Raw genomic sequence first — 12,803 nt, 5'->3', positions numbered from 1 at the left:
AGTTTTTTCTCGTGTTTTCTTCCAAAACGTACGAATGAGCTTTAACTGTACGTAATGCTGAACCTGCTTGTGTAAAGCACAACCATTACAGTCATTGACTGATTTTTACAAGGTAATTTCTACATTTTCAATTGTTCCGACAGCTTTGTGACGCCACCAGAGGCCCCATAGACGTAATGTATAAGGCCGAAAAAAATTTGGACATCTTGCAGTGCGTCATTTGATAATTCAGACTCCACCTGCACATTTGCGTGCTAGTACAGCCCACAGAGACATGCAGAAAAAGTAATGTTATTGTTTTTATGTTGCCTGCACCTCATTGGAATGGAAAGTAACAGCGCCTAGCTGATCACCGACCACACCCGAATTACAGGACATACCAAGTCAAGCAGTTCAAGGTCACATTTGTGTGTTTGTCGTCTGCGCATCCCATGTGTTCAGCCTTTGTTTTCTTTATGTGTTAAGTAATGACACTGCCTGCGGTGACCTCTTTCAATGCTGTTATGATTTTTTTTTTTGTTGTTGTTCGGAATTATCGAGAAGCTTCAGATTGCACCGACTCTGCCCTCGATCTTTGCTCTGATGAGCGTGGTGATGACGCGAAAAAAGTTTAGGATAGTTTGCTGTTGGGCTAGTTGGTACGTATTTCAATATTTAAAAACAGCGCTAGGAAAGGGGACAAATTTTCCTGTCCCGTTTCCTGGCGCTGTTTTTACATTTTGATAGAGATAGAAGCGCTAGCCAATGATTGTTGCAAAGCAACCTGCCATCATTAGCTATTGCAGTATGGTTGGCCTCTGTTCTAGTGGCCAGGGGATTAAGATTTTTGTGCATGCACGGACCGTACTTTGGTCTGTCTGTACTGACAGCATGACAGGGGTTGGAATGCAGACTGCACAGGTCGCATGCAGGGGTATGTGAATGCAGCTACGCATTTAAGAGCTTTTCCTGTCCACTTGTGGGAAAAATATGCATTTTTCTGGTTAATCCATTATTTGAGACATCTGGGCCTGCCTTTCTGTGTCTTAATTATGCATCAGCCACTATATCATAATCTAGTTGAAGAAGCAAAAGTATGATGAAACAAGATATAGAGATTACTGCACATACCGGGGAATCCTGATTATGCGACTTGGCAGAGAATCCCCCCCTTGGCAGAGATCCTGGGTATGCTACTGGTGAGAAGTCTTGTGTGCTCGCGTTAAACAACGCTCCAAATTCCGTGTATGAACATGCATATTCGATATGATCTGCATGCCTTCCGGTGGCTAATCGGTTTGATCTTTGCACGTGGTTTTGTGCTTTCTTTACGTACTAGGGCAGTATTCCCGTGTGATCTTTTGGAGATAGTTACACTTTCGCGAGAATCGGCAATGGACGCGTCGAAGTATGCGGCCGATAGCGCTCTTGAGTGTATGGTGGCAATGGCGCGACGATGACGGTATCAAGAATCATGTTTGATGATGACAAGAGTCGAATGACAAAGCTGGAGGGACGACGATGGAACGACCACAGTGGCATTACGATGGCAGTGTGACAACGAATTCATGACGACTACTGTATATCACCACGATGGCATGACGACAGTCGCATGATAAATCTGGAATGATGACGATGCAACTACTATGACGGAATCACGACCATGAGCACATACTTAGTGGCCCAAGCTATGAGGCAACCTGTGCCACTGGGTCGGCGTAGAAGGCGTGACAATGACGGCATGACAAGAGTCAGGTCACGAAGCTGGAATGACGACGATAAAGCAACCACTATGATGTCATGACCACAAGCACATACCTAGTGGCCCTAGCTGGTAGATAACTTGGGCCTCTGCATTAGCGTAAAAAGCTAGATAAATAGATAGATTTATTTATTTATTCAAAAAAACCCCTAAGGGCCCTCTTACGAGGGTATTACATAGGGGGGCGGGTACATTCGAAAAAGAAGCGGAAAAAAAAAAGAAATACAACTGTGGAACATATATAAAAGCTGGTATTAATACATCATTATAGCAGGAACATTATGTATAACACAAATTTGAAAGCGTTGACATTTTGTGATTAGAAAACATGTAAACATAATAACAGTGGTTGATGCAGCATTATATTCACACTGATGCTAAATGTATTGCTGCGTACATAACGAAAACAGGTATTGCTATCAGTCTAAGTAAACTTTTCTCGTAAGAAAGCCTGAAAAGATGATAAATTAGATTCAGTCTCTATGTATGACGCTAGGTTATTCCATTCAATGATTGTGCGTGGTATAAATGATTTAGCGTAAAGAGATGAGCGGCAAGTTATGCGTGCTACTTTGTTATCATGGTCACGGCGCGGGAAGACAACGTGAGGTGAGGAAAAGAAGTCATTATGAAGCGTGCGATGATAGTACAGTTTATGAAATAGGATAGGCTCAAAATGGCTGAAGTAGGCAAAGAAAACTGTTTGCATTAATAAAGAAGCTTGAAGAAACTAAGAGCCGTGCAATGAGTGATGGAACATAATGAGATAGACGTAATGACAGGAAGACAGTCGTGAGGATTAAAGATCAAACAGGTGCAGCTGATATTCTAGTTGAACATAAAAGGAAGAAATGGATTGGGCAGGCCGTATAATGTATAGATAATATAACCAGAGCCCTATTAGTTACGGAATCAGTGCCAAGGGTAGGAAAACGCAGTCAAGGATGGCAGAGAAATAGGTGGTTTGATGAAATCGGGAAGATTGGAGGCATAGGATCGAGTCAGCTGGCACAAGGCAAAGGTAATTAGAAAGCATTGGGAGAGGCATTGGTCTTGTAATGGACATAAAATAGGCAGAAGATGACGATGACTCATTGAATATAAAGCATGGTCAGCGAAATATTGCATTTACTTCATTATATACAATGATTTGTTATATTCAGGTTTGTTACATCAAAGTTTGACAGTACTAGGTTATTACTGATTGTGCAGTGTTAACAGGTGCAAATGTGTCAATTAGTATCACACATTAGAAACTCTGGGTTTCTCACATTTACAGGCCAGTGGCACTGCATGGTTTTACTAAGTGCACCAGGAAGCTCAGAACATTTCAGCATTTTCAGTTTTAGTTGCATGAAATTTGGTAATCTGCGGATAATTCGTAGCTTATTGTATGCTCTTTGTTCCATCAGGAATTCAGGTTGCTCTGCCCATGCTGTAGTGAGTGTGAACTTGTTAAACAAGCAGTTCTTCCATGTGGATTATCTTTTTTGATGTTTTTCCTAGAGAGCAACAAAGTAGAGGAGAAGCTTGAAGCGATGAAGGAAGCAGTAAAGTCACTGCCGCCTGCTCACTACCAGTCATTGAAGTATCTCATGAGTCATTTGCAAAGGTACTGCATGTTTCTTCATTTTCTTGCATCGTGCATCTTTATTCCCATATATGTACATTATTGTGGACCCTTGTGGTAAAACTCAGACCTCTTTCAGTTCTACAGTTCAACCCAAATTTTTGTTTCAGTTTCATACTTCATTTCATTTTTGTCTCATATGTATATGTTGGGTGTGTATGTACATTTTTTTTTTTGTTTACTTGAACAGATTTTTGAAAGATCACCTATCTCAGCACATTTAAATTGTAATGTTGACTTTGGTGGTTACGAATTTTCACAAAATTAAGCTTTTACTTTACGTAATTACTTCACGACACGTTACAACTGCCAAATCGAAGCTGGACAGTGATAGAAGTCATGTCCCTTGTGGGGACACTTGACACTCTCCCGTGTCCTAACATCTGTCTTTCCTGCACGGGTCTCGCATCCCCTGATATTTGCCTTACCCGCATGACAAACGCGTGATGGTGGGAGTCAGTGTTTGCTATAGCTACACTGCTACATTGAAAGACCGCACATGCATTATTTTGCCAGCATCTCTTCATGGTGTAGGTAGCTCAGGCGTGTGAGGGCGTTGCTTCTTCCTATTTGGCTTCAAGACGCCAGTGATATACAATGGGGGTGTTTGCCTAGCAGCACTTTGTGTAGCTTTGCAGCAGTAGGCTGAAACAAGTCAGTTGGTGCTATGGCGAAGCGGGCGAGCAAGCGCTTCTCATCGTTGTCTTCTTTCAGTGTATTTATATGTTGTGCTGCTAGCTCTAGTTAGCGACTGGATGCAAGTAGAAAATTTATGAGAATCTGTGTAAAAATATCTGCTGCGCCTATTATTGGCAGTTGGCAAAAAAAGTATCTCCCCCTTCAAAAGACCATCTTATGCCACCTTGAGCTCACTCTCGGTAAATGTAACTCCTGATAAACCGAACTTAATTTCCTGGTCCCTTGAGTTTCAGTTTAACGAGAGTCCGCTGTAACAAATATTGTCTATAACAAAGGTATTTTGGTGTCAGATGTGAGTGCATTGTAAATGCGGCTTTACTGTGCATTACCAGACTAAACTTATTTAGTATTTTTTCTTAGTGTCCCTTTAAATATATGTACACCTCGTGCAGGGTTGAAATCATATTAGTGACATTTGTGAATAGGAAGAGTGCAACCATCAATGTTTCATTTTTGACGCAGGGTCTCGGAGCACCAGAAGAAAAACTTGATGTCGCCAAAGAACTTGAGTACAGTATTTTCACCGACAGTGATGCGGACGCCCGACATCATGGGCATGGGTCTAGACCAGATGAGTGCCTGGCACACAGAGAGTGCCGTCGTTGAACTGCTCATCAGCTATAATCGGACCGTGTTTGTCCAGTAGCCAGCCTTTCGGGAGGCCGGCTCACCACACACACTCTATCAAAGGCTCCCCACCCTTGTGTCGCGTGCCCACCCACCAAAGAGAGTTATCGACTGGCGCTGTCATGAAACAGCGCCAGTCTGTGTCCTTGTCTGTCGGCCGCTTTGTCAGTTCAAATTGACCAACTCTGATGTCAAAACTGAGCTCGGTTCTGCAATTTGGTTCAGGGATGTGGCATGATCGCATATTTTTAGAGACATGCTTGGTTGGAGCGGTGGCTCATCTTCATGAGGCACTCAGTATTGATTTCTAGTTTGCAAGTCAAAACTTTCCTTATGCCATGTTTGGGAGGAGTTTGTGATATGTGAGGAGTTCCGGCGTACACATGCTTTGCTTGCTGCTTTTTTTTTTTTTTTACAACTGCTGGTGATCCTAATTGGGCTTTGTGGATTGAGCTAGAAAAATTTTGCAACCGCTTTTCAAAGCAAAAAGCAGCTCTAAGATAAAGCATCTCATTTAACCTACACTGGTACAGATGTAGCATCTGATTATGCGTCATTCTCCCAGCCATACAGATTGGCCTTGTGGTGTTTTATATTCTGAGTTTGAATTCATGGTTTTTTATTTATAGGGAAAGTCTGCTTCAATTATAATTGTCATTGCCAACAACCTCCTTTTTTTTTAAAGCCAGAACTGCTGCTTTTATTTGCTGTACTTGCTACTGATGTTGAATTCAATAATTTTACTAAAGCAGTAACAGGAACGTTGTCGCCATTTCATGCGCACAAGGTGAAAATGAGTGCCTCGCATACAAACGTTTTCTCCAGCTTCTGATGGCAAATATCTCTGCGTTTCGCAGCGATCACCAACCTTGCTCATTTGCTATGGAACATATGATATCTATATATGAGGCACGAAGAAGTAGGGCGTTTTCTGGGCTTATAGAATTGTAGAAATGGCACTGCTGACAGACTGCTAACCACATTGCACTGCTTGTTCTGCACGCTGCATGTTCAGCGTTCACCAAGGCTGAAGTAATGCAGCAATTCTATTTTGACTCCACTCATTTCATGCTTTGTCAGTCAAAGCATGCTTCACCTATATTATCTGCAGAATAGGGTGAAGGAAATTGATAGATAAGTGTTGAGTAGTATTAAGCAAGAAAAAAAAAAGATTGTTTATTTTTGCCAAGGTACTCAAAATGAGACTTTTCAATTGATGTTCTTTAGGCACAGCACAGTATTGAAGTAGGTTCTACGGCATCAATGTGACAGTGACAAATTGTTCTCCGAACCATGGTTTGTGCATTTTGTGCACGCAGCTTTCATGATGCTTGCAACTTACTGCATGCATCCATAATGGGCCATATATGCATAATGTTTTCATGTTCACTCACTGATGCCACAGTGCTGTTGACTAATCTTGGAAGCGAGTCCGTGTAATGTAATGAAGTTCTGCATTGTGATACTAATGAGTGTTGACATGCAAAGTACTTCAAGGAAGAAAGCCTAATCGAAACCTCAGGAGACTTTATGGATACATATTTGTAGGAGATTCCCGGCAAAGTTACAGCGACGTCTTTTTTTTAATGTCTATTGTGTTCAGTGGTGGTCAAATGCCACTGCATGTGCTGTGATGTGGTTGGTCCTGTTGGATGCCCTGGTATTACTCGTTTTTGTCCTTGTGCTTTGGTTTAAGCTGGCGTTTACAAGTCTTTGATTACTGTTGTTGTGAGTGCTGTGAAAATGAGGTGCCAGAAAGGCAAAATCATTGTTTTTCTTGCGATCACCTAAAAGTGCACTAAGGTCTGAATCTAAGCTAGTTGGTAAGGTAACATCTTTGAATGAAACACCGCAAACGACGGTGCAGTAGACTCTGTTTAAGACAAGTTCTGCTAGTTCTCTGGCCAGCTGGACAGTCGGGGTGTCGCTTTCTCTCTCTATTTTTTTTACCCCATAAATTGAACATTCTTCTGTTTAGAACAACTTCTGATAAAACAGAACAAATTTTAACACTTTGTTCATGTTCCTCTTAAAGGAACACAAGCAGTAATTTCAGCTAGTGTGATGGACTCACTTTTGTCAGCCAATCGAGGTTCATCAGGATGAAGAGTTATCCTAGCAATCTCCATGAAAATTTTTTTAGTTGGCAGTCAATCAGTGGGAAATTGTTCCACATTTTTTACTGATGGCGCGCACCACTCCTCTGTCTCTTTACATCATTTTCTAACTCGCAGATACTCACCAATATTCTGGCATTTGTTATCTTAGAATGCTTATTTACGAGTCGAGCTTAACTTCATTTTTGCCTTTAGATTCCCTAGGAGTACTGTACATTGAAACTGTGTGTGGCATTTGGCCTCATTTTTTTATATGTTATGTCTCAAATTATTTTCTTTTCTTTATTGCATGTGAGGGGTAGAACTCATTTATGAAACTTATGATTTGAATTTTGTATTATTGAATGTGGAAAATGCTGCTGTCACTGAATATATTGAAGAGATGAACAAATTTATCATACCATGTTGTGGAATACATGACACTAGATATTATAGGCTGGTCATTAAGTTACTTTTGTATAGAGCTGAATGAAACAGCCCAAAAAAACCTAACTGCAGGGAGAGGCCTTCGTCCTGCAGTGGACATAAATATAGGCTGATGATGATATAGAGCTGGAGTGTCATACATGGATGGGATTGGCACGTGAAGTTCTAATGTTACATAAATGAAGCACACTTACGACAGTTTTTATTTTCACACTCTGAAAAAGACCTTAAGTACATGTGTTCATGCTACAGGTGAGCCAAATGTAACTACCCAAGCCAGTTACAAAGATAGTTGTTAGCTCATGGACTTCATTGGCTTCAAGAGTTTTTGGGCCCATGTGGCCATGCTATCAACAGTGGCACATGCCGTAGTGACCATAAATGGCTACAGTAAAAATATTACTTGATTCCACTATCTTCTAGGTTGCTCCAATCAGATATGTATGAAAGTAAGGATCGTTTTGTAGTTATTATCACCGAGGTGGCAACAGTGGTGGAACACTGTATCAATAATGATGATGATGGGTGGGCATTTAAGCATGGTCATTTGGAATCTCAGTGCCTCAAAGGCAATTTGTTGTAATTTTAAACACGGAGACCTTTTTATGACAACCTTAAAAAGGTAGGCCCTTATGTACCAAGTTGAACTGAAACAAACTGTAAAACCTTCATTTAATGAGCTATAGTATATGAAAGTTTATAGTTTAAAACCTGTACATGGCATTTTTATCGATATTAAGTACCAAGAAGATCTACACTTGGCTTGCGTCGTAGCTTTTATTTTTACATTCTTAGGCATATTTGTGGTCATAGGGTAATTTGCAGCTTTCTTTTTTATGGAATTCAGTGTAATATTACTTATTAATAAACATTTACACAGTTTCCATCATATGCTGAGAAAATCTCTGACGCCACGATCGATCGGTAGCAAAAAATTTCGCAGTGGTGTTGACACTTGTCTCTCTTGTTTCTACGTCCACCCCTGCATACCCAAGCTCCGTTCATGCCTACACTGACCTATTCACAATTTCGCAAGTGTGCATGTGAACATGTTCCATTGCTTTTAGCCAGAGTACAATATTTGTGAAAGCCTGGAATATCTATGACACAGTTAATTGTAGCCATTTTTTTTGCATCACAAGTTGATACAGTTGAGTTGTGCCACTACATCAAAATTTGATTCTGCACTAGCAAATCTAGCAGTTCATGGAAGACTGCATAATAAAGCATTTAATGATAGTACTCAGTTAAAGTCCACTGTGTGCAATATTTGGGCATTATCAGTTTTGGTCAAGTAGGGTCAGCACATGGGTAACCTAGTGTTTACTCAGGTGAAAATGATTAAATTCCAGGAAGGCTTAGAAACTGTTTTCATATACAGTCAAACCTCAATATATCAAAGTTGTACTTGCAGCGAAAAACATTGTTATATGAAGAATTTTGTTGTATCGAGGTTTCGTTAATTCAATTGAACTAAGGTTGGGAAATAAAAATACTTCGTTACGTCCCAAATTTCGTTAAATTGAGGTTTGTTGGAACGAGTTTGACTGTTTATATCTTCTTTTAAAACAAGGGATGCTGGCACGAGTTTCTGGTTTCAATAAATAGTGAGCTTTCATTTTTTTTTTTTCAGAAGTAATCTGTGACTGCTAACAAATGCTCTATTTTGGCAAGCACCTATGCAAAGTGGCACCTATGCTAAGCACCGATGCTAAGTGGCTATGAGCATCTGCTGCAGAGCACCGGGTTTTACTTCTGGCTGTTGCAGCCATGTTTCTATAGGGCATTGCGCAAGAGTGAGCATCTACCATAGTTTCAGTGCACTTTGCAAAACTTGAAATGGCCAAAGTGAATCTGCAGCCCGTCATTGTATGACCTCCATAATCTTTGTTACTTGGGTTGCTATACCCAACTGCAATCGAAATATTGAACTGCGTACGAAGGCTGTTTAAAATAGTGTAGTTAGAGGTGCCTTTATGCACGGTTTTGTGCCGGAAATACGAGTGGAAGCGTCACAAAAGGCTCGCAAAAATAGCCATTCATGAGACTAAAACTGACAAAAAGAAAGCCGCCGTTACTGCTTGCGAGAAGTGACGCTTGACCTAGAACACGCAACTCCTTTCTGGCAAGGCCTGCAGCTGCCCGTGGCACGCTGAAAAATTTTGGAGGCGACGTGTTCGGACTTGCATCGTAGCCACTAACCACCAGGTGCACGCGTTGCCTGCTCAGGTGCCGTTTAGAGGCTGCCAATAAGAAAATTAAGAAATAACCAGCTCTGTAGATTCGCCAAGACTGCTTCACAGGTATATACTGCTCATTAAAACCAATTAGGCCCAAGTGAACTTTTGTTGCAGTGGGCCATTAATCGAACAATCATTACCAATGATTTGGGTAATCAGCAGCAATGCAGCGAAACAGTAATGTGCAGGCATCATCCATAAGTCTGTCAAGTGACAGTGTGCCTTGATAAAGCTGTGCAGGATTTCTTATTTTACGTTTCTCGTTTGGTTCTAAGTGTGAGTTTGGGTATTGAGGTGAGGCTTTTCAAGTGAAAAACATTTGCTGTGTGGTGTCGAGGTGCATACTTATCAGTGTTGACTATTTTTGAACCACACGTTCATTCTGGGGGGGGGTTTCTGTTGAAGCTCCTAACCAACATCGTCAGTGCTAACTTTACTGTGCCGTATCTAGATTGAGACAGTGAGTTGAACAAGTTCGTAGATTAACATAGTCGAAATCAAATGGATCAAACTGTATGTGGGCTTCAGAGTCCTTGATGTAGGGCATGAGTTGTGGTCCTTTCACATGTTTCTATTGGAAAAACTCTAGTTGAGGTTATAACTTGTTTCATATTATTGTGTGGTGCACTGTTGAATTGAGTCATACTGCTTTGATAGCATACATTGAAGTGGGGATTTCCCAAAGATTTTAAGCTCAGATGTGATTCTTTTCTTAAAGCTTAGATCGGTGTTCTTGCAGTATATTTTTCATATTTAAGGGCTTAGTATTTTTTCTTTGTGGATGATCTCTTGTTGATCACATTGTATTCTCAGCTATGCACTGTGGGTTCAGCATACTTGACGAATTCTCTAAGATACTTGCGGTGCATATGCCTTTGCGGGTCTTGCATGAATGCTATTGCTTTTTACGTCACTGCATTCTAGGTCGCGCTTAGCATCCCGTTGCTGAAGCGTATTCCTTCTATACGAGGTTCGGTTTGTGTGCTGTGAATATGGAAGTGGTCTAGACAAAATTGGTTCTCGTCAGTGTTGCTTGGTGAACAGTAGCAGTGTCCAGTTAATTTTGTTTCTTTTCCGTTTGTGCTCATGAACTGAAAATCAGGTTTTCGCAGTTCCATGGGAAGTGCTTTTTCCCGGCACTGTTTTGTGTTTGTTTCTTTCACTTGATATGTTGATTTTGGAGAACCCAGTCTTTTGGCTATGCAGCTTTGATTTATTGAAAACTCTAACGGAAGTTTAAAAGTGCTTCTGGTGCAGCATGCTTGCTCATTTTAGCACAAAACTGTTTCAGTGGCAGACCGAGAGCACTGCCGGGTGTTTTAATAGCATGTCAAGAGTAGGTCATTGAGCTGAGACCGCTAAGCAGAGCAACCGAGAATGTTCCACCAAAATTGGCAGAGTGAACTGAAACTTCGCGAGCTAAACATTTGGGCTAGTTAAAGGGTGATCCCAAATGTACTCACAGCATAAAATTAAATGCGACTTTAAGTGAGAAACAACAGAGTGCTGAAACTTCTTGATCCTAAGTAATTTAGGAACTGGTTTAGTATTCTGTGAACTCTCTTGCCTTTTTGTTTTGGTGGTGGACTCTTTGTTCCAGTTGCAGAAGATTTGGAGGCATTGGTCAATGCTGGAAAAACGTTTATCAGTTTTAGAGTTGGTCAGTTGCTCTCAGTCTGCCATTGGAATTTGATATTGGATGCTCTGAAATTCACAATGCTTTTAGCATGCACTGTGACTTCAAGATGGGCAGAAATGGAGGGATGCTTTTGTAATTTGGCAATTATGTTGCAAGTGCAGGCCGAGAAGTGAACCAATTATTGATTTATAACTTTGTGTCTTACAGGCTCAAGATGTTTTTTTACTACAAATGTGAACAGCGTTATGTGACCCTTTTATATTCATCGTTTTATCAAGTGTAGTGATGATTTTTTGGTTCTCTATTTATAAGTATCCTTAGGAATGGTGCCTATTTCTCCAGTTTCTCTTGTATAGTTTCGCTGAGTGTATGTATGTATATATATATATATATATATATATATATATATATATATATATATTATTCAGCCAGTTGGGAGAAAACAAGTCATACCTTGACGTAGTTGTGTTTTGTGACTGAGGGACTCCTTAGAGTTCTGTTTAAATGCTTTATTTCTGTTATGTGGTTATTTGCGCATTTATACTGTGTGATGCACAATTCATTTCTGATTTGTATTTGCGAGTATTAACTGTGGCGTGTGTCATCAGAGTACCAGGGGTATGCTTTGAAGAGTGTAATAATTTATATTCCGGTTCCGCTGCATAATGCATAGGTGTTATTTGCTGCGCAGTGTGGGTTTTATTTGACATTTCTCATGCTGGTCAATGCATTCCAATAAAACAAGTTTTTTTGTATGCCGAAATATCTCGTCTTATGTGTTTGTCGATATTTGAAAAAAAAAAGATAAAGGCACTCAGGCGCGGATCCAGGGGGGATGTCCGGATGTCCTGACCCCCCCCTCAGATTTCTGTATCGCCCCCTCGCTGATAGGGGGATGGCCCTGTAAAAAAAAATATGGCCACCAGCATTCTTCACAATTATTTTTCGTGAGTACCAGTGGTATCAGCCATGTAGAAGTAAAGGTAGCTCGCTTAGAAGCTTAGTTGTACTCTGTAGGGGTGTGGTGTCGGGAAGTTGCCGTAGTTAATTTTTCTCATGAACACCTTGGACCTCCTAGCGCCGGCCGTGCCTTACTCGCCCCGTCGGTGGCGTCGAATGAACGAGGGGAAGTCCCTTTTGCCAAGCACGCTGATGTCCGCGCGAGCGCCTTCGCGCCTGATCAACTTAGTTCCGCATTGGGGTGTCATCGATTGCCTCATTTGCTGTCATCGGTTCCGCGACCAACCTGCTTAATGAAAGAGATCTCTCGCTGAAGTGTTCATATATAACTAATAACAACTAACAGCTAAACTAAGAACTACGCATAGGCAACTTTTTTTTAACTGTAGCACTCATTGTGATCACAGTTACACGTTAACAATATACAGTACGAGCACAGTACCGTTCGTACGCTACAAGTTTTTGATTGTAACTTCGCAGTTTTATTATCGTACATTAAGCATAGGAAGCTCGAAGCCGCCGGATCCATTTATCTGAGTGGGCGTTCTCGCGGAGCGGGGCGAAGCCTCGAGCAGCGGCTGCGAAGTGGGGGAGCGTGACGTCAGCGGCCAACGCCAGCGCGCGGGCCTTGGATGGCGTCGCGTGGTTAGAGAAACGGGAGCGGATGCGCGCCTTGTGTAAAAGGATGACGTCGCATGGGAAACAAAACATGAAGACGCTGGCT

At 41.3% G+C, this 12,803-nt stretch overlaps 1 protein-coding gene across 1 annotated transcript in view; it reads left to right on the top strand.

Moving 5' to 3' along the window:
- LOC119455871 (N-chimaerin) overlaps positions 1 to 11,871 on the top strand; it is a 43,033-nt gene extending 31,162 nt beyond the window's left edge. Inside the window, exons 12-13 of the mRNA XM_037717385.2 lie at positions 3,248 to 3,353; positions 4,533 to 11,871. Coding sequence (XP_037573313.1) covers positions 3,248 to 3,353; positions 4,533 to 4,716 — 290 coding nt within the window. The 3' untranslated portion in view covers positions 4,717 to 11,871. The remainder of the gene's footprint in view (positions 1 to 3,247; positions 3,354 to 4,532) is intronic.
- Positions 11,872 to 12,803: the final 932 nt, after the last annotated feature.

This window comes from Dermacentor silvarum, chromosome 6, assembly GCF_013339745.2.
Source record: "Dermacentor silvarum isolate Dsil-2018 chromosome 6, BIME_Dsil_1.4, whole genome shotgun sequence".
NCBI classification, from domain to species: domain Eukaryota; kingdom Metazoa; phylum Arthropoda; class Arachnida; order Ixodida; family Ixodidae; genus Dermacentor; species Dermacentor silvarum.
The sequence above is the reverse complement of the archived record's forward strand: the minus strand, read 5'-3'. Positions and strand labels throughout refer to the sequence as shown.